The sequence below is a fragment of the Babylonia areolata genome, chromosome 30 (assembly GCF_041734735.1).
Source record: "Babylonia areolata isolate BAREFJ2019XMU chromosome 30, ASM4173473v1, whole genome shotgun sequence".
Taxonomy (NCBI): Eukaryota; Metazoa; Mollusca; class Gastropoda; order Neogastropoda; family Buccinidae; genus Babylonia; species Babylonia areolata.
The window spans coordinates 2,020,165-2,043,310 of NC_134905.1; the positions used below are offsets into that span (position 1 = coordinate 2,020,165).

A 23,146-nucleotide genomic window follows, 5' to 3' on the forward strand; every position below is an offset into this window, starting at 1 on the left:
TAAAAAAGGTTCATTAAAAAAAAAGACGAAAAAAAAGTAGGCATTGCCATTGTTCCAAACAATCCTTTTCTATAGTTTGATTGTCCAATACTTAACATTCACAGATGTATTTTCACAAGGAAAGAATACATGGTGTGAGACTACTCTTTCTGTGATTTACAGTTCACAAGAATCGTAAACTATGGACAAAAGTTCCCTGTGTGTGTGTGTGTGTGTGTGTGTGTGTGTGTGTGTGTGTGTGTGTGTGTGTGTGTGTGTGTGTGTGTGTGTGAGTTACATGAAACATATGTTTAAGCATATCATATTGTTAGTGGAGGAAGCATGAATATTAATCAGTGTACAAGTAGAAGTAATCCATGTGGGTTTGTCAAAAAGCTGATTCGTTCGTTTATTTATTCATGGTCTGTTCACCTAAGATGGTGATATTAGACTGCTGCTCTGATTGAGCATATTCTGCGTCCTCTACTAACAATATAATATGCTTACACATATGTTTCATGTAACTAATAACACACACACACACACACACACACACACACACACACACACACACACACACACACACACACACACACACACACACACACACACACAGAGCTGAGTTAGATCAAATGATTCATAAATTTGTGTCCAAACATTACTGGATTTCATTAAATCTATATCAAAATCGCCCATTAAAATCATTTCATCACACACTAGCGAGACATCATCCATCATCTTTATGAATCAATCTGTTCAGTCTTCTACCCACACGGACTCTACATGATGGTTTTCTTCTGCTTCAAGTCTTTAACAAGAGAGGTAAAGCCTTCAAGACTCACTTGTGATACACTTCTTAAAAAAAATCTAATCGTTAAAATGTGTTCTGTGTTTGTTAGTATAAAGCTTCGGGTTAAAAAAAAAGAAAGAAAGAAAAAAAAAGAAGAAAAAAAAGAACAAAAAAGTTCTGACGGCAGATTGGAACCCCGCGTGTTCGGGTGAGAAGAAAATGTCTTACCCAATACAAAAATTTAACATATAAACGTGCTTTTTTAAATGGCGATAAATCGATTGTGGTATTCGAAGTGAGAACGCTGTTTAAATCATATTATTCTAGTGTATCTTGGGCATTCAAAAAATCTTTAAGGGCAATTATAAATTCATTTCAAGTCCAAGGTAAAGGAGACGTGGCTATCGCCGCAATACAACATTTAGCCGTTTTCTCTGGATCTAGATAGATGTACAAGTTCAGTTACACCCGCCGGGAATGTACGACACGGTCAATTCAATAACATGTAGAGCTAAGTACAAGTACTTCTAAACGTCGTATGAAGTGAAAAGGACTTCATTTTGAGAAAAGTCAGTACTGGAAATTTTTACGTTTCATCAAGGGTATTAACTCTCATGGTTTATTATTTTAAACTGTGAATTCCGACTGATTTTGTTGATATTTTTATGACAGTTTGGGGCATAATCCAGTACGTGATTAGGCGTTCACAAATCTTTCTCTGAATAAATATTTAACGGTCTCCTGCTCCAATTTTCCATCACATGTTATCGTGTATTGTCGATTTGAACGGGCAGGTCAACAACTTGAAACAAAATGGCGACCTTCGCGTTCGCGAGGAAGATGAGCACGCGCTTTGAATATGTATAAATATGTGTACGCAATTGATTTTTGCCCATGACCTTCAGGGATCAGCCAATAGATCTATAAAGTCCACTCGTAGTATCGATTTTTAGTATTTTCCGAAAAAGACCACTTGGGCGAATGAACATAGTGAAAGCCCTGTACACTGAGAGTAAAACACACAAGCTTTTTATGTATTGAGTATAATTTCAGAATGTAATGTTTAAGATGAGAAAGATCAGTTTAAAGCAAATTAACCCCCCTAGCATTAATTACAGATTAATTTCCTTTCTTTACTATCTGCAGCAAAGACATGCACCAGAAATATAACTTCCATCCTTAGCAAAAGAAGTTCCTGTTTGAACAAAAAAATGATAAAAAATGACTGCTCAGGTCAGGTTCACACTCTCCCTTCACACCAAAATCAGGATCACACGAAGTGACGTTTATCAGGTGTTTACAAAAGAACAGCACACCTGGAGCACACACACGGCTAGAAACGCAGGTTAAAAACAAAACAACAACATATGCTGGACATCACTGCTCTGAAGGCAGATATACTATACAAAAAAAGTGAATATGCCGTCAACATAAGCAGTTCATTATTTATCTTGGCACTCTCAACCACGTGTCCAGCAATACACTTTTCTCACGGTGATCTATGTCAAGAACACTAAGCTCAAGGTAGCTTATCCAGCACCAACAATTGGTGACATAAAATATAATGCAAACATATGACTGACAACTCTCAGCCGCCAGCTGCCGTGGCGAAGTGGTTAGCGTCGCGGACTGACGGCTGGGAGGGCGCGGGTTCGAATCCCAGCGGAGGTGGTTTTTTCGGCCCGTGGTCGGCTCCTACTCAGAGTTGAGTGTGCTGTGGGCTTAAATGGGGAGACTGGGACCACACAGTCGAGTGTCATCCACTTCAAGGATGCGTCTTTGGGTGTGTTGCTCAAATTACTTGACCAACACTGCAAGTGTCTGTATCTCTCAGGCCTGGTTAACGCCGGGATATCACTATGACAGGAAGCGTAGAGTACAGCCTTGTCACGCAGTCCTAAACCAGAATGGACCTCCACAGCAACATCGTCATCGTCATCCTCCTCCTTCTCCTCCATCAACATCAATATAAACAAAACAGTCTCAAAGTCTGTGGCCTTTCATGCCCTGCTGTCATGCTGACCTCAGTTTTGATATCCCTCCACTTCTGTGCTTGGGATGAGTCCTGTCAATGCCTTCAGTGTCGGCAGATTCATGGGGGGCTGTTGTTTGGGGAACGTGGTGGTGGTCTCCACTCTGGGAGGGACGCTCACCCAGTCTGGCTCCGCGACTAAACCATTATTGTCGTTAGTAGGGGGGTTAGTAAGTGATGTCCTAAGTACGTTAAATCAGAACAGGCACCACTGAACACCACCGAAGTGACTCAGCAGCAGTGCAGGGTCTCCTCTGGTGTGTGGCCTCCTGGCGACCTAACACCGATGGTTCCCTGTGGACTGCCGACGCTGGAACTATGATGGACGAACCCGAGTGTGGCCGTGCATGGTGGAATCTAAATGAGCGGCGTGGGAGTAATGCCACTGAAACGTTGCAGATGATGGGGCAGCAAAAAAAAAAAAAAAAACACACAAAAAAACAACAACAACAACAACAACAAAACTCTCAATGCTTGACAACTCCTTAATCACTGATGACTGTACCATGACAGCTGTGTTTCCATTCAGACAGAACAAATTCCCACAAAGTATCTTGACAGGCAAAATTACATGGAAATCATAACTACCAAGTTCAGTCAAACAGCAAACCATGTGCCACAACATAGGACTAACTCTCTATGCTCCCAGTGTTTTCTAACCCGTTAACCACATTACAATGTATTTTCCCACTTTGTCTGAACAAAGTAAACCACTGCCACATAACACAACTCCTACACATGTCATCACAACTACCAACATGTCAAACATATGTCTCATAACATCTTGCTGTTATCCCCACGCGCATACACACATGAAAAATCCTCAACACACACTGACACAGTGTTAGCCTGTCGATGTGTTCATTTCAAATTTAACCGTCACCATCTTATTTACAAACTAGGTAGACAATACATCAAAAATGCATCAAAACCTGAATTTATAGTAGCAAAACCAAAGCAAGGTAGACAATACATAAAAAAATGTATCAAAACCTGTATTAATAGTAGCAAAACCAAAGCACTCTACACACCTGCTACACATATACTATCTCTTTGGCTTCACAAAACTCAGTGTTTACATTGTTCCCACAGTTGACATACCACTGACATACCACTGGGCAACATCAGTACCAAACATTATCATTGATATGACCAAGACACATCACCGTTTAAGCCGGACGTGATATCCTAAGTCATACATTGTAACAAAATAGCATCATACTATTGGACGTGGGGGTGGGCGTGGGGGGTTACTCAAAAGGACACCGACCTATTCCACTGAGTGACGATATCTAACCTTAACCCCTTCCCTTCTGTCTGTCCCCATAAGAAGCAAATCACACACATTGGCTGTGCTCTGCCACAAACCATGCTTTCTGAACGAAACACATAATCATAGTAAGTAATATCCTATTTCGTGTTGATTCTCAATCTGTCTTAAAAGGTTTGCTCCTTTTTGAGAATAATCAAAGAGAGGATTTATTTTTTGAAATTAGGTATTTATTGCACTCTCTATTTGTGAAGGGTACAAATGTTGATTTTTGTTGGATACCATCCCACACTGGATTCCGTTATAACGACCAAGCAGACAGGGCAGCAAAAAGGGGAGCAAAAAATCATATAGATAGTATAAAAGTACATTGCCCATTGTTATACAAGGAAATAAGCAATATACTAGAAAGAGACTTTTATAGGTGCTTGAATTCAAGTCTAAAATCTCGTCAGTTGACTTTCTCAGACTTTGGTCCGATTTGCAGACCAATTCTGAGCTTAGCTCTCAGACTATTATCAAATTCATTACGGACCAAGTATTGTTCTAATGTCAAGTGTATATGTTTTAGTAACCTGACAATTGAGCATATAATTTTTCACTGTAGCTTGATGAAGTCTTTTTATACACGAAAGTGTGTCTTCATAAGTGACTGAGAACGTTGATGTTTTTGACTTTTTGCATTCATTATCAGTTGTTTCGCTTGTCAGTTTAACGACTTCTCTTTTACGAAGTCCTTTAAGTAATTACCTGTAACTGTATTTAGAGTGTTTTTTTTTCTTCTTCCAAATTTCACCCACATTTGCCCAGTTTCCCCCAACCCTCCATTCATCCACATCTCCCACCCCTTCTAACCGATAATACTCAGATGTATTCATAAATACTTTAACAAAATGTCTTCAATCACCGATATGTGTGACGGGACATTAAACAAAAAATTCCTCCACGAAACACAGATTCGTTACATTTAAACCTGCATAACCAAATCAGCCAGCATGCTGTTTCAATACTCTTGTGACACAACATCACATTTCCACTGACACTATATTTCCCAGCAAATCTGTTGTCAACATGGCATAAAACAACCACAAGTAGTGTACTTAAAACCCAGGCTAGTCAGTATCAATTCATCTTGCTAAGTGTAGACACAAACACCATTAACTAGCACTGCAGCTAGTCTTTACCAGATATATCACTCCCCAGATAAGCTTCATGCATCCTCAACAGTCCCTCATTTAGATACCTTTGATCTGAATGTCTTGGGTTTACTGACATAGGCAGGGCACCAAGACTCTCGGGATAAATGTAATAACTGAGGCCAGTTAACCAAAGTAAAACAGACTCTATAATCAGTATAATAAAAAACAAAACAAAAAACAATATGAATGAAATACAAAATGGATCACAGTAATAAAAACCAGTTACCAAAATACAGACAACAGTATTACAGAATAACCACCAAAGCAAATAACATACTTAAGAACAGAGATCACTTCAGTGTTACAAAAAGAAATGGAAGCAAAAAAGGAAAAAAAAAGAAGTAGAAACCACACTCAAACACAAGGGATACATGAACAAAAACCCGTTCATTGTCAACACGGGTGTTGATTTCATTGTCCACAAGACCCACTCTCAGAGACTTTCTGCTTCACCACCAACACAGGTCGTGCCCTTCCTGCTATGTCACCTATTCTCAAATGGGGAGGAGGCAGTGGGGGAGTGAGGGGTGGGGGGGTGGGGGTGGGTGGGGTTGGGGGGGTGGTTGGGGGGAGGGGGGCGGTCAAAAGATCTTACCATCATCTTACCACACTACCTATCCCACCAGCCATGCCCAAAATTCTCAGACAGTTTATATACTATTTACCAAACGTGTGTATACAGAAAAAAATACAATGCAATTCAATGCAATGCAACACAATACGATACGATGCAATGCAATACAAAACAATACAGTATGATGCAATGCAATTCAATATGATGCACATGAGAGAGATAGAGAGAGAGTGCGTGTGTGAACGAGATGAAAACAAAGAGTGAAGGACAGTCTTCAAGCACAGATTTATATTTCTCTGTTTTGCACGGTCAGTGTGTCGCTGACAGATGATGTACCAGGACGAACTACACTGAAATGGTTGTGAAAACACTTCTTTTTTGTCTTCAGTATTTTTTTTCTGCTCTGTGAAAAGTAGTTATGCAGGTTTGTCCTTACCACGATAAGCACGATTTCCTTTCGCCACCCTCACTCTTCTACAGTAGTAAGGGGCCTAAGTGGTCCGTGTTTCCCGTCATTTGATATGGGCACCGTGGCTTTTCAGCATTTTTACAATGTCACTGCGGCCTGTCTTGGCAGCACAGGTAAGTGCTGTGAGGCCGCCTTTGTTGTGTGCGTTAACGTCAGCGCCGTATTCCAGAAGCAGTTTGGCTGTGTTGGCGTGACCTCCTCTGACAGCACACATCAGTGGTGTGCACCCATCACTGTTCTTTGTGTTGACGTCAGGGCCGTGTTCCAGCAGCAGTTTGGCTGTGTCGGTGTGACCTCCAATGACAGCATACATCAGTGGTGTGCGCCCAGCAATATCGGTTGTGTTGACGTCAGCGCCGTGTTCCAGCAGCAGTTTGGCTGTGTCGGCGTGACCTCTTCTTACAGCATACATCAGTGGTGTGAGCCCATCACTGTTCTTTGTGTTGACGTCAGCGCCGTGTTCCATCAGCAGTTTGGCTATGTCAGCGTGACCTCCAATGACAGCACACATCAGTGGTGTGTACCCAGCTCTGTTCTTTGTGTTGACGTCAGCGCCGTGTTCCAGCAGCAGTTTGGCTGTGTCAGCATGACCTCTTTCAACAGCCCACATCAGTGGTGTGTTCTTAGTACTGTCCTTTGCATTGACGTCAGCCCCAGCCCGAAGCAGGAGACAGGTGATGTCAGCTGAAGCAGTGTGTGAGGGGCACTTACAAGCAAAGTGCAGAGCTGTACTTCCTTCCCCTGTCGTGCTGGTGACATCTGCCTGATGCTGAATCAGGAGTTCCACTGAACGCACCATACCGTTTTCACATGCATAGTGCAGTGGAGTGCGGGAAAATTCCAATGGTGGTGCAAGAACATTGACATCTGCACCAAGTTCAATGTACAGTTCAGCGATGTCTTCATGCCCTTCAGAACACGCCTCCAGCAGACCTGTCCTTCCTTCACTGTCCTTGTCGTTCACGCTGGTCATACCCTGGAGCAGGAGGAGCTGCATTTCTACCTTGTCAAGGTCACACATACTTCTGAAGATTTGGTCAACGCTTCTGTAATTTTTCTTTAAAATCAGTGAACGCTTGGTGTGAGTCATATGATACGGTGTCACACCTTGCCTGTTTTGCTGAGTAATGACTGCACCAGCTTTCAGAGACAGCCGTACAGCTGACAACTGCGCACTTTCCACAGCAACGTGAAGGAGGGAGTTGCCGTCTCGGTCTGTGTCACTCACCTGTCTGTCTGTCAGCAGTCGGAACACCAGGTACCAGTGACGCCTGTCCTTCACCTGGAGCTGCACGTTGTCATGGGTTACCTGCACTGTGACCACATCATGTGGAATGGGCATGGAGGGATCACAGAGGTACTGCAGTCTCTGTTCTGCTGATCCTGTTCCTCTGATGGCGTTCACTTGTTTCTCTGTATCTCTTGTCAGACACTGACCTTCCGTGAGTAATGGAAAGTTCATGACGCATTCTGGATGTTGGAACTGTTCCGGGTTTAACGTTGTGTGAAGGAAAGACTGAAGTCTGCATTTTGAGCTCTGTGTCAAATGATCAAAGAGTGAACAGGCCATCAGCAAACGAGTGGACTGTTTTTTGTTTGCCTGTGGCTTAGACAGACACCAGCGAGTCAGGTGGGGAGACGGGTGAAAGGCAGACCAGTAGACAAGCGGTAGTCTATGCACAGGATCCACGGCATCCAACAATTGATTGATCCTCTTGCTGTCCTTTGCACAGTAGTTGTCCAGCTCCTGCAGAAACTGGGGACACTGAAGGGAAGGGTGCTGGGAGATGTGCAGCAGGTTGCCTTCAGTGATCAATGTGTAGATCCTCTCCGCCAGTGACTGACAGTCATCTGAACAGAGTTTTGTGTCCGTGGAGCTGCGTGTGACTGATCCAAGAGTGACATATACTTTTGAAGGCAGACCCCCAGGCATGTTCACCACTGGCGTGTGCACGTACTGCACGAGAAATGGCAGGTCACAGACCCTCAGCATTGTAGGAAATCGGAAGAAGCTACCCAGAGCCAGGCAGGCAGCTTCGTACAGAACACGACTGGAAAACGTTCCTTCTGACAGTACGTACCCATGCAGGACGTCTTCATATTTTGCCAGTGTGTCATCGTCGATGTTTGAAAACCCTAGCTCTTTCAGATGGGGTGCAGCTGTTGACAGATTGTGCAAGAAGTGAGACACCCCCTTCATAGTCAGTGCAAACACTGCAGCAAAGATGGTTCCATGGGTGTTGTCTGCAATCATCTCTGTCAGTAACTGTGCATGGGCCACAGCAGGTGTCAAAAATATGGCAGTGGGATCCTCTGATGAACTCCACTTGTTCACCATATAATCACAGCACCATGGAAAAACAGGACCACTTGCATCTTTTTCTAGAATTTCCTCCACAATCCGACGTTGTCTTTCAGTTTCAAGATCAAGTTTGTCCAGATGGAAATTGAGAAATTTCTCCTTGACATGTTCTGGCAAAGTGCCTGGCAGATGCACAACAGCATTAACATCCCTCAGAGGACTCTTCGACTTTTCCAGCCGTCGGAGTTGACGCAGCACGTGTGGGTAGACTGTGATCAGCAGCTTGCATGTTCCTTCTTTCACCAACAACATTGCACAACCCATAATGTTCTCCCATCTGGTGTGCTGTTCTTCGTTCAGCCAAACCTCGCCAAAGAGTCCATCCAGCAGCACTACGCTACGCCTGTCCTGCCCAATATGAGAGTTCCACTCACCAATCTGTTGGAAGATGTACGGTTTAAACCCCTGTGAACTGAAACGTCGTAGAAGAGCGTGTGCTGTGAAGGTCTTACCGCAGCCAGGGGGCCCGCTCAGAATCACACATCCAGCTTTCTTGAGTATGTAATCAGCCTCTTCCATGGCGTGTGTGCGTACGTACTCAGAGCGTTCGCTGTCTATGGTCATTTCGCTGTTTCCTGAAATAAATCAACAACCAAAGACATTCTTAAAAATACGGTCATTGGTTTGAAAACCACATGACCAACAGACATACTCAGAAACTGGGAATGTCTGCATCATGTTGAGAATTTAACCAAGAACAAGCCTCGTCATAGATAAACAAAATAACCACAATCTGAATCACTCAAATAAGTAGTTAATCATCTACTTCCTTACCTCTTCATTCATCAGGGTGCTATTAAAATAATCGTCCATTGACATAGTGTGTGACAAACAATGGCTTTCTTGTTGTCCACCAAAAGGTGTAGTCATAAGCTGGATGGAGAAAACAGAAAAGCTGAACCTTGACAGAGATGGCAACAAACTCTGGAAACTCACCACAGCCATGAACAACGAAGAGACCAGGTCAGCACCTGTCACACTTCAAAAAGACCAGGAGATGGTGACAGGGAGAGAGGCAGCAAACTGCTTCATAGACAGCTATAAGCAGATCAGCAACATCACTGTGTCAGAGGACAGAAAACAAGTCCATGATGAAATGAAGAATCATCAGGATGACCAAGACCAACCTGAATATATGGACAGGCCTTTCAAACTGAAGGAGTTTGAAGAACCCATAAAGTCTTTGCTGGACAAAAAATCTCCAGGTCCTGACAAAATCACCAACAAAATGCTAAAACACCTTGGCACCAAAGCAAAGACCAAACTCCTTGCTCTCTTCAACAACAGTTGGAAGGCGGGGCATGTTCCACAGAGCTGGTGAGAAGCTGACATGGTGCCCATCCACAAGAAGGGCAAAGACAGAGCCAGGGCTGATAGTTATCATCCCATCAGCCTCACCAGCTGCGTGGGCAAGCTCCTAGAGCGTATGATCAACTCGCGCCTAGTTTGGCACCTGGAGAAGAACAACATCATCACTCCAGAGCAGGCAGGCTTCTGCCAACATCATTCCACTGAGGACCAAGTGACCTACATAGCCCAGAAGATCGAGGATGGCTTCCAGGACAAACAGCATACACTGACGGTGTGGATAGACATGGAAAAGGCGTACGACAAAGTCTGGAAGGATGGCCTCCAGTGGAAGCTTCAGAAGAGTGGTGTGACTGGTGGTATGTACCAGTGGATCTCGCAGTACCTGAAAAATAGGAAGGCCCGAGTCCATGTCAATGGAGCATACAGTCGGAAGAAGACACTGAGAGAAGGAGTTCCTCAAGGAGGTGTCCTCAGCCCCACACCATTCCTCGTCTTTATCAACAACATCGTCAAAGATATGCCACGCGAAGTTCAGGGAGCCATCTATGCAGACGTCTTGTCCTATGGTGCTCGGAAGAACAACTGCCAGCTACAGACTACAGCAGGTGCTGAATGTTCTCGAAAGCTGGACTAAACAGTGGCTGGTGACAATTAATGCCAAAAAGACCACTTACACTGTTTTCAGCCTCTCACCCAAAGAACAAAAGGCCAACATGCGCATCAATGGACAAACTCTGCTTGCTGAGAACAACCCCACGTACCTGGGAGTCACTTTTGACAAACGCCTGACGTGGAAGAAGCAAGCAGAGAAAGCAGAATCAAGAGAAAAAGTACAACTTTCCTTCATGAAGAAGCTGGCAGGAACAACATGGGGCACAGACAACACGAACCTCAGGAGGCTGTGCACTGGTAGAGTCAGGCCAGTGCTGGAGTATGGCATGACTGCATGGGGCACTACGGCCAAGTCCAACTCTGAACTGACCAGCAAGGTTCAGAATCAAGCTACCCATATCATCACAGGGGCCATGAGGTCTACACCAATTCAGGAGCTTGAAACCATCACAGAGCTCCAGCCCCTTGACGACAGCAGAGACGCCAAACTCCTGACCCAGGCTGCCAAGTTCAAGAGATTGCAAGGCCACCCCATGAAGGACAGACTGTCCCAGCCAACAAAAGGACGCTGAAGAGAGGGAGTTTCATACAAAAGAGCAGGATCCTAGAACGGCAACATCAGGATATCCTTGACCATGCCCCCAAAGTGATACCCTGGTGTCTTGCCGTCCCTGCCTGGAGCGAAGGAACCCCTCCCCTCATCCAGTGCAGCATCCCTGGTGTTGGCCCCAAAGATTCCCAAAGCGGCCCTGAAAGAAAGTCCCTCACCCTTGAACACCTCCACACCCATTTCCCCAAAGAGTTCCAGACTCATGTCTACACTGACGGCTCTGCGGCAGATGGCATTCGGAACGGAGGGGCAGGAGTCTATGTTCAGTATCCAGGTGGCAGAGAAGAAAAGATCTGCCTCACTACCGACCTGTACTCCACCAGTTAAAGAGCCGAAGCAGAAGCCTTGAAAACAGCAGCAGCCTGTGTTGAGGTCAGCCCCTATGCCAGCCACAACGTTGTCTTCCTGACCGACGCCCTGTCCATCTTGCAGACCCTTTGGTCCAAGAGAGATCCAAAACTCAATGATCTGTCCTCCTCTCTCGCCTCCCTTTGCACAAGTCACACAGTCACCCTGCAGTGGATTCCTTCCCACTGCAACGTGCTTGGCAACGAGACTGCTGACTCCCTGGCAAAGGAAGGCAATACCAAAGAGCAGATGGACAGGTCTACCAACTACTCTGAATCCAGGACCATCATTAAGGCCAAGCTGCAGAACAAGTGGAAGCAGCAGCATCCAGGCCACAACAGAGCATACCCGTACTACCTGCTGACTCGTCGAGAGCAGGCAGCCATTTTCAGGCTCAGGACAGGCTACAACCGCCTGAAACACCACCTATACACGAAATTCCGTATCGGCGACACAGAGCAGTGCCCCTGCAGAACAGGCAGCCAGACAACAGAACATCTGCTGCAGTCCTGCCCGCTCTACCAAAAGCTCTGAGAGAAAACTTGGCCCGACCCAATCCCAGCGGCCCGGAAGCTCTACGGAGGACTGGAGGACCTGCGACGTACTGCCGCCTTTGTCGAGGAGATGGGGGAATCCATCTGATAAATGACGAACGAGACAACATTCTGGTGGATGTCAATTTTAAGAGGGGGTCGCGGTGGAGGGGTGAGTGGGAGGTGGGGGGGTGGGGGTCAAAGGGTCTTATTATCATTATCATTATTATATTAATATTATTATTATTATCAGTATTATTATCATTATTATGGAAGCATGTACCTGCTAGAAAGTTCGTTTCCATCTCATTACATTGAAGACGTGAGTCATCGTCCAGCTGGTTCATGACATCTGAAACAAACACGTGTCTACATGGCCACATGAACAAAAGCAGTACAGCACACGCAGATCATCCCTAAACTGAGGCTTACCGAATGATAGCGTAGATTTAATCATCCCTAAACTGAGGCTTACCGAATGATAGCGTAGATTTGATCATCCCTAAACTGAGGCTTACCGAATGATAGCGTAGATTTGATCATCCCTAAACTAAGGCTTTCCGAATGATAGCGTAGATTTAATCATCCCTAAACTGAGGCTTACCGAATGATAGCATAGATTTAATCATCCCTCAACTGAAGCTTACCGAATGATAGCGTAGATTTGATCATCCCTGAACTGAGGCTTACCGAATGATAGCGTAGATTTAATCATCCCTAAACTGAAGCTTACCGAATGATAGCGTAGATTTAATCATCCCTAAAGTGAGGCTTACCAAATGATAGCGTAGATTTAATCATCCCTAAAGTGAGGCTTACCGAATGATAGCGTAGATTTAATCATCCCTAAACTGAGGCTTACCGAATGATAGCGTAGATTTAATCATCCCTAAACTGAGGCTTACCGAATGATAGCGTAGATTTAATCATCCCTGAACTGAGGCTTACCGAATGATAGCGTAGATTTAATCATCCCTGAAGTGAGGCTTACCGAATGATAGCGTAGATTTAATCATCTCTGAATTGAGGCTTACCGAATGATAGCGTAGATTTAATCATCTCTAAAGTGTTGATTATTGAATGATTACATGGATATGATTATCTCTAAATTGTGTCTTACTGAACAGTAGTGTATACATAATATCTGAACAGTGGCTTACTGAATGATAACTTAGATATAATCATCTCTGAACTGTGATTTACTCAAATTAATGATAACGTAGATATAATCATCTCTGAACTGTGGTATACTAAATCATAGCATAGACATAACAATCTCTAAACTGTGACCTACTAAATTATATCTCTGAACTGGGGTAAGCTAAATGATTAACTCTAAACTGTGGTAAGTGAAATGATTTCGAAAACATAATTATTTCTAAACAGTGGTAAACTAAATGGCAGTGTAAATAATTATGGTCATCTTTTCTCTAAACTGTGGTTCATCTTGTCTCTAAACTGGGGCTCACGAAACGGTGGCGTGAATATAATCGTTTCAAAATTGTGTCAAAGTAAATAGGAGCATAGACGTAATCATTTCTAATATTTCTCACTCCCCAATTCCCCAATACAATGCAAAACCATACGTTCGTTATGCGAAACAATATATTGTGTTGTTTTGTACTGCACTGCACTGTACTGTATTGTATTGTATTGTATTGTATTGTATTGTAATGTATTGTGCTGTATTGTATTGTATTACTTTTTATTACCACATATTTTTCCGTATAAAATTCAGGATGCGACAGTGTGGCGCCACCCATTATTTTATGTCTACAAGTGTAATCGTTTCACAATCAAAGTGGATTTTTCCAAACAATTTTGCCAGGGACAAATATTTTGCTGCCGTGAGTTCTTTAACGTGCGGTACGTCGCACAGGGTCTCCATTCATCGTCTGGCCCGATTGACTGAACACTTTTTTCAAAGTCCAGTGAAGGAGAGAGTACGAGTGAACATCCTGGTCTGAACAGGGGTTTCAAACACAAGGACTCTGGATCGCTTACTGCTGACTGAAGCCACTGTTCCACATACCTTGCACAGCAGAATGTGCAGTCCTGTTGACACTGAGAGGAGCTTGGATGACGTCATCTGGGACACTTCCTGTTGACATGGTGTCGTCATTGGTGTCTGTCGATGCGTCATCTTGACTGTAGTCTTTTGACGTAGCCATGTTCCTGAAACATTGGTATATATCAGTTAACTGACCATTGATTGATTCAAATGAATGAGTAATCAGACAGAAGCTCCGTCAAACTGTAAAGAAGAATTGATAACAACAACAATTCATTGTATAGCACTTTCAAACCTCTCAATGCGCCTTACAACATTACAACACGTCAGTCAGATACAACTAACAACGCGCGGGCGCGTGCACGCGCGCGCGCACACACACACACACACACACACACACACAGAGCAAGCGAGATGGGCATATATTATAGATTTATAGATAGATACATAATGTTCTACGAAACCAGTCTGCCATTGATAAATGTTTGCAAGCACAAATAAAGTCACGCATGGGCACACACACACACACACACACCACATAAACACACACACACACACACACACACACACACACACACACACTCACAGTGACTTTGAACAGTTATTTCTGGGAGGACATGCAGAATTGGTCGACATTAGTTTTCCCGATCTCTAAAAATAAAGTCCACTAATGAAATCCTTTACTTGGGGGATGGTGTAGGGGAGAGGAAGGAGGGTATCGATTACATTATTACCCTCGTGATCGGTTTGATGTTGTTGATTTCTTGTTGTTGTTGTTGTTTTAGCAAAATAAACAAGAGCTGGATATAAACGGAATTCCCTGACATTCTATTTATAAACATTTTGTGATCAAAGAACACAAAGATGGATTTTTGTGGTTTTGTTTCTGTAGACTTAAGCTTTACGTACTTGTCTGTGCTTTGAAACCATTGAACTTCAATCAGCAAAATAAAAGAACGATTCAGTGCCATGTATAGATGTAAGACAGACAATGACATAGACACACCACTTGGGCCGACAAGTTCAATGCAGCCACCTTGAACATACCGTGTTCGTTTTCGGGAAACCCCGCTATGCGTGGTCACAAGCGCAAGTTGAAAAACAGCGACAATTGATTTTTTTTCTTATTTCAAATTTTTTTTTTTTTTTATAGAAGATTCTCTCTCTCTCTCTCTCTCTCTCTCTCTCTCTCTCTCTCTCTCTCTCTCTCTCTCTCTCTATATATATATATATATATATATATATATATAAAGATATAAGCTTTGGAAGAAAACTTTTTTTCTTTTAAATGTGATCATTCCGCGACAACATTAACGTCTTTTGCATAAATAGTTTCGACATTTTTGTATACAGGCAAACCATTTCCAATTTTATCAAGTTATTTATCTCAATCCTATCTTAAAACAGCTTTGTTCCATAAATACACTTTATTTTCTGGTTCGCACATATCGAACAATGGACTTCTGTACTTGTATATGGACAACAAACCAGTCTTGTGTATTGCAGTTATCAGTATTAACAGAAGAAGGATAAAAGTTAAACAAAAGAAAAGACGCCAATTAAAAAAAAAAAGTATGTATAAAACAGTTAGGAGGCGATTGTCAACGGTGTAGGCCTATTTCCCCAAGGAAGAAATCTCCGCCATTTTTGTCTTCGTGTCGACACGCCCACAACACCTGTCGTACTGTATATGATCCTACATCGAGTCAAAATCATTCCCAAACTCACCTACCTCTGTGTCGCGTCGGGCTGAGTTCAAACCTTATGAATCACACAGACCACCACGTTCTTCGAAGCTGGAACAGAAAATAAAACAACTCTAACCTGCTCCACTGAGTTTGGAGTTCAAGCGAGCAAGGTCGCAATGGTGTCCTCCCCCAAGACAGAGCCGGAAATGAGTTGTATCAGTTTGGTTTCGGTTTTGTATGGGAAAATCAAGGTGTGCAAGATGTCAAATTATTTTTGTGTGACCTTAAAAATAGACTGATTGCGTGCAGATGGAAGAGTGGAATTTTCATGTGAATACTAGTGATAGGTTTGCGTATATAGGACATTTTGTACTGGTCATGACGTTAAGATTTACTGCGTATGAACTTACAGACACTTAAAATTTATTATGACAAGATTTCGTTTTGGTATTTCAGAATTTTCTCAGCATTATCATCGTTACAGGAAACATTCTGCAGTTGATTTAATGTGTCCGTTGTGCAAAAGTGGAAATGAAGATGAGTTGCATTTTGTTTTATGTTGTCCTGCTTTAACTCACTCAGTACGGCCAGTCCTCTCTTCTCCTCTACACAGACCCCTCGGATGTCCAATGGGTGTCTGAATGACCCAACCTTTAGCTTCCGTCGTCAGAACTGTGGTATTCTTTGTCAACATTCACCTCTTCAGTATAAGAGCCTCCGCTTGCAATATTTTGATGATGGTAATTGGGGGTGAAACGCTGTTAACGTCGTCTCTTTCGCCGTTCGTATGGAGAGAGATAACCAGTTTGAGAGTACGATATATCCCACCTGCTTTTTATAGATATCCCAGTCAATTTCGTTTAAGTCTACTTCTAGCATCTGAAAAAGAAAGCGTCATAAGGAATTTGTCAATATACTTGTACAAGGCATTGCATTTCAGATCTGTTGCAACTTCATGATTTTCTTCAGTGGCTGTACTTGTTTATGTATTGTACCCCTTCATGAGGGGCAATGGCCTTTATATGAATAAAACATCCGTATCCGTATCCGTGTCCGTATCTCTCTGTGTTGTGCAAACAAGTATAAAAAAAAAAAAAAGTATCTATCAACTATCTCAAATGAAACACTTTTTACATTGTCGCAGATTATTTTTTAATGGTGATGTCGAATCCCACATTAATTACGCATCAACATTACGGATTCAGCTAGTGAAATTACTCTGAAACCTCTTTTTAGTCTCCATAGGGGAGCATTAAAATGAGTTCTTCTATAATCCTCATCACTAAATCCTTCTGATTACAGAGCTCTGCATATTCTTTCACTAACAACTAAACTTAAAATTAATAAAGCGCTATTTATGTTTAAAATTATGTCTGGTTTTACTCCCCCTTCTCTTCAAAATAGATTTGTTATTAACACTCACCGTAATGTACACAAGATTTCTGTACCGTTTCCAAGGATTGATCTATTCAAGTGTAGTCTTTCTTACTCAGGGGGCTGCTAATGGAATGAAATGTTATCATGTATAACTTGAATGTCAACACAGTTAAAAGCATCTCTGTCTTTAAAAACACATGTAGTGCATATCTCAAGAAAAACCTGTAAACGTGCTTAACATTGTTATGATAATATCATCCACAATTTCAAATTGATTATCATTGATTATTGCGTTTACGCCTGTCTATCTGTCTCTGCATCTGTCTGTCTATCTGTCTCTACATCTGTCTGTCTATCTGTCTCTCTATTTCTTTATCCAGTCTTTCTTCTTTTTTTCCCATTCTTGCTTTCTCTGTCCTCCATTACTGTGTCATTTGTACATGTACAGTGTATATGATTATCAGTTGATGTATATGATTATGTGATGTGCATGCTTAGTTTTCTCTCTCTCTCTCTCTCTCTCTGTGTGTGTGTGTGTGTGTGTGTGTGTGTGTGTGTGTGTGTGTGTGTGTGTGTGTGCGTGCTTTTGTGCATGCATTTTTCTTACCACCACCTTTCTTCTTCTTCTTCTTTTTAATTTGTCCGCTTTGCCCAGAGGGCTGGATGTAAAACAGAAGCATTACTGATTCCCTTACCCTCATGAAATAAAATTTCGTTCGTTCTGTCACCAAAACAAATTAAGACATGTCTGACGGTATGCAGAGCAGTCTGTGTATAATGCCAGATTTATTATCTGCACTTGATTTCATTCACTATCACACTGTACACACTGTACACATAAGGATATACGCACACATACACTGACACTGACACTCAAACGCGCGCACGCACACACACACACACACACACACACACGCGCGCACACACATACACACACACACACAGAGCTCCACACCATACTAGATCAGACCATGTGACACATTACACACCTGCCTTTCCGAAACCAATCCGCCACAAAGTCACCTCTAATTACCCCCCTTCCCCACTCCTAAACACCACACACACACGCACACACACACACACATACACACACGCGCGCGCGCACGCACACACACACACACACACACACACACACCTGTTGCCTCAGACATTGGCAGCGAGCAGTCCGTCGATAAACCCCACGTCGCAAAGAGCAGGGCAGGAAAAAAAAGAGGTGGGCGGTGGGGGGGGGGGGGGGGGGGGGGGGGGGGGGGGGGGGGGGGGGGGGGGGGGGAGGTGGAAGGGAAGGCATGCGGGCCTGGAAATTACGTGTGTACGAGGGAGGAGTGTGTATGCTTTGTAGCTTTCAACATTCCCACTGTGTTTGCATTCAATGGTGTGTAGGTTTGAATAATTTGGCTGTGTACATATTGGGAGGATGGGGTTGGGGGTGTAGGGTTGAACAAATCAGTCGTGTGCATATTGTGGGGTGTGCAGGTTTGAACAAATCAATCGTGTGCATATTGTGGGGTGTGTAGGTTTGAACAAATCAATCGTGTGCATATTGTGGGGTGTGTAGGTTTGAACAAATCAATCGTGTGCATATTGTGGGTGTGTAGGTTTGAACAAATCAATCATGTGCATGATGTGGAGGTGTGCGGGTGTGAAGATTACAGCCCTAAGTAACATCGTGTGTTGCTTGCTATCTGGGCATTGTAGCGTTGACGTCCAGTTTCACTGTGTGTTCCTATCTGGACATTCGTACATTCACGTACAAAGTAGGTGTATGTTGTTATTTGGGCCTGTACAAGTTCATTTGGGTTGTTATCAGGGCATTATTATCTTGACGTTCATGTCCATTGTGTACTGCTATCTGGACATTATTATCTTGACGTCCAAGTTCATTGTGTGTTGCTATCTGGGCATTATTATCTTGCCGTCCAAGTTCATTGTGTGGGTATCTGGGCATTATTATCTTGACGTCGAAGTTCATTGTGTATTGCTATCTGGATATTATTATCTTGACGTCCAAGTTCATTGTGTTGCTATCTGGGCATTATTATCTTGACGTCCAAGTTCATTGTGTGTTGTTTTCTGGGCATTATGATATTGATGTCCAACACACACACACAGACGTGCACACACACACACACACACACACAGACGTGCACACACACACACACACACGCACACACACACACACAGAGAACAGAAACAAGTGTCAACATCAAGCACCTGTACCAACGGCCCCGTGTTCAGTGAAGGGGAACTAAACACACACACACACACACACACACACACACACACACACACACACACACACACTACACTGCAGAAAGAAAAAGAAATTGACCAAGAAAAAAAGTCTGTGTATCAGGTGGATTGTATCCAGCCATACGTGTTCACTCATTCTTCAGTCATACGTTGGTTCTGCCTGTCATGATAATCATGTGACATGGCAACAAAAAACCCCCAACAAAACCCCCTGAAACAATGACCGACATTTACTGAAAGAATTACCAATACTCCAATGTCGCCATTATTCTCTCTCTCTCTCTCTCACACACACACACCACACAATTATGTATATATATATATGTAGCCGTGTACCGAGTGGTTCTAATAGGGTACGGTACAAAAGACTTAACTAAATGATGATTTACTGTATTAAAGGATAGACAAGAATTCCCACGCACAGTCCAGGAACATATAGAGGCCAGTCACAAATGGGTTTTTCTATTGTTTTATTTACAATAGTTATGAGAACATAAGAAAAGAAGGCAAATAATGAGAGAAGAGATGAAGAAGAGAAAACCTAAGAGAAGATATAAAAGAGAAGAAGAAGTAATGAGAAGACTAAGAAGAGAAGACAGTGCCTGGAATGACACAAACAAACGTCATTAGCACAACATGTCGGCACAAGTGAATAATAAAGCACATGTATACATATTACATGGAAAGACTGTCACTCGGGTTTGGGATACGCAACAACATAATGCATATGTGTGAAGACCAAACGCTGACATCAAACGACATTTCTAATACATTTATATAGCACAGTTGAAATGAAATTGAAATGAAATTATGGTGCTTAGAGCCTCGCCGACCACTAAGGCCATCTCAAGACTATCGCCGCGTTAATAACTACTACAAGGATAAAAAAAACCAACCAATTAAAACGAGTCACCACTTCAAACTTTCCACTCCAAACTTAAAAAAAACTTCCATAGTTTAAAACCTTCAAATCTGGTTAAAAATGTCCATCAGCGCCCACGGAGGGACATCACGAAACAAAGTCTTCAAAGAAACCGCCTTGTAATGTCTGCGTCTAACGTCATGCAGATCCCAACAGTCAAGGAGCACGTGTTTCACGGTGAGAGGCTCATCACAGGGAATACATCGAGGGGCCTCTTCCCCCTTCAACAAGTAAGAATGAGTAAAAAGAAGTGTGCCCCGCACGCAGTCTGCACAGCACAGACTCCTCCTTTCTGTTCTTCACAGTTAAAGTGATTGAAGCGATGCTGACTTGGTGAAAGTACACTGACAGTATAGATTAGGTAAAGCTTATACTGTGTCAAAGTGACTCAAATGAATCAGTTTATCATGTAGCACTATACTGGAGTAAGCCGTATAGAAGAGAGCATGATAACTAAATTACAGTTAACAGACTGATACATATCAGGTGGTTTTAACCAATAACTGATATTAATCAAACACTATCTTGTAATCACCACAACAGAATACTACACACATCTTAGAGTACTAACCTTCATCAGTGACAGCAAATGAGAAAGATTGCATCATATGCACCCACTAGAATATTCTCCAACAAACTATTAGTGTCCAGAGACGTCACTGACTGTGACGTTAAGAAGAATCAAATGGAACACTGCTCCAAGCATATGAGGACATGGCAATTATTTAGCTCAATCATAGCCGAGCTGTGACTAACATGTCAAAGAAATACTCATTTGAACACAAGTACTGTGTTGAACAATACAATTTACAAATCAACACATTCTACACACTAGTACTTACAGTGATACATAGCGAGATGTCAGCCGTTGTGAGAACACACGACACACACTGCTCGCGACGCAGCAAGAGAGAGAGAGAGAGAGAAGCTCTGGTCAGATGACTGACCAGGTATGAAATGACCACTCATCATTCACTGTGCCAATTTATGCAAGTTAAGTGGACTGCAAAGACAATCACGTGTGCTGCGAGCAGATCGTTGCTAATCTGGCCAAATCTGACAACAACTGTATTTTTTTACAAGGTGTTCAGTGACAGATTTCTAAATGATTTCTGAACTGATTTACGTCGGATAAGTTGCAAAAGAAAGAGCTCAACACCTACTTTATAATGAGTATAAAATGAAGTGTTGATTATTTAAGATGAATTTATAATCTTAATTTAAGTCACCTGAACAGGGTCAGTTTGAATGAGCTCATCGCGGAAAATTACAAACTGCGTTAAATCAGTTTAACGTAGGCAAACACAAATGGAATAGACTTCAAGATGGAATTGTGACGATTCTGCCAGTATATAATACTTGGTAGTTTACTGATCTGACAAAAGAGATATTAATTAACTATGGTGAAGCAGAAACACAGATTCCAGCTCAGCCAATGACATACTGCGAGAAGGACAGAATGACGTAAGCTTAGCGTCAGCTGAAATCTTTAGACTGATGAACGATTAACTGAAATCAAACACGCTTCTAACTGCTTTAAGGGTGTGTAAGCACAACAAATATAGCATTACAATGAACGATACCTACACTAAAATTAATACATGTTCGGAGCAGTGTAGAATGGGCATGGGTTATTCAAATCTGGAATGGCGTCGTCTCTGTCTCTGTCTCTCTCAGGATCACACGAAGTGACGTTTATCAGGTGTTTACAAAAGAACAGCACACCTGGAGCACACACACGGCTAGAAACGCAGGTTAAAAACAAAACAACAACATATGCTGGACATCACTGCTCTGAAGGCAGATATACTATACAAAAAAAAAAGTGAATATGCCGTCAACATAAGCAGTTCATTATTTATCTGGACACTTTCAACCACGTGTCCAGCAATACACTTTTCTCACGGTGATCTATGTCAAGAACACCAAGCTCAAGGTAGCTTATCCAGCACCAACAATTGGTAACATAAAATATAATGCAAACATATGACTGACAACTCTCAGCCGCCAGCCACCGTGGCGAAGTGGTTAACGTCGCGGACTGACGGCTGGGAGGACGCGGGTTCGAATCCCAGCAGAGGTGGGTTTTTCGGCCCGTGGCTGGCTCCTACCCAGAGTTGAGTGTGCTGTGGGCTTAAATGGGGAGACTGGGACCACACAGTCGAGTGTCATCCACTTCAAGGATGCGTCTTTGGGTGTGTTGCTCAAATTACTTGACCAACACTGCAAGTGTCTGTATCTCTCGGGCCTGGTTAACGCCGGGATATCACTATGACAGAAAGCGTAGAGTACAGCCTTTTCACGCAGTCCTAAACCAGAATGGACCTCCACAGCAACATCGTTATCGTCATCGTCAACGTCCTCTTCCTCCTCCATCAACATCAATATAAACAAAACAGTCTCAAAGTCTGTGGCCTTTCATGCCCTGCTGTCATGGTGACCTCAGTTTTGATATCCCTCCACTTCTGTGCTTGGGATGAGTCCTGTCAATGCCTTCAGTGTCGGCAGATTCATGGGGGCTGTTGTTTGGGGGACGTGGTGGTGGTCTCCACTCTGGGAGGGACGCTCACCCAGTCTGGCTCCGCGACTAAACCATTATTGTCGTTAGTAGGGGGCTTAGTAAGTGATGTCCTAAGTACGTTAAATCAGAACAGGCACCACTGAACACCACCGAAGTGACTCAGCAGCAGTGCAGGGTCTCCTCTGGTGTGTGGCCTCCTGGCGACCTAACACCGATGGTTCCCTGTGGACTGCCGACGCTGGAACTATGATGGACGAACCCGAGTGTGGCCGTGCATGGTGGAAT

At 43.0% G+C, this 23,146-nt stretch overlaps 1 protein-coding gene across 1 annotated transcript in view; it reads right to left on the reverse strand.

Moving 5' to 3' along the window:
* Positions 1 to 234: 234 nt before the first annotated feature.
* The window catches only part of LOC143275219 (uncharacterized), a 50,462-nt gene continuing 27,550 nt past the window's right edge, over positions 235 to 23,146 (reverse strand). The window contains exons 9-12 of the mRNA XM_076579195.1: positions 15,925 to 15,994; positions 14,122 to 14,264; positions 12,373 to 12,441; positions 235 to 9,250 (exon numbers count right to left, since the gene is read on the reverse strand). Coding sequence (XP_076435310.1) covers positions 6,357 to 9,250; positions 12,373 to 12,441; positions 14,122 to 14,264; positions 15,925 to 15,994 — 3,176 coding nt within the window. The 3' untranslated portion in view covers positions 235 to 6,356. The remainder of the gene's footprint in view (positions 9,251 to 12,372; positions 12,442 to 14,121; positions 14,265 to 15,924; positions 15,995 to 23,146) is intronic.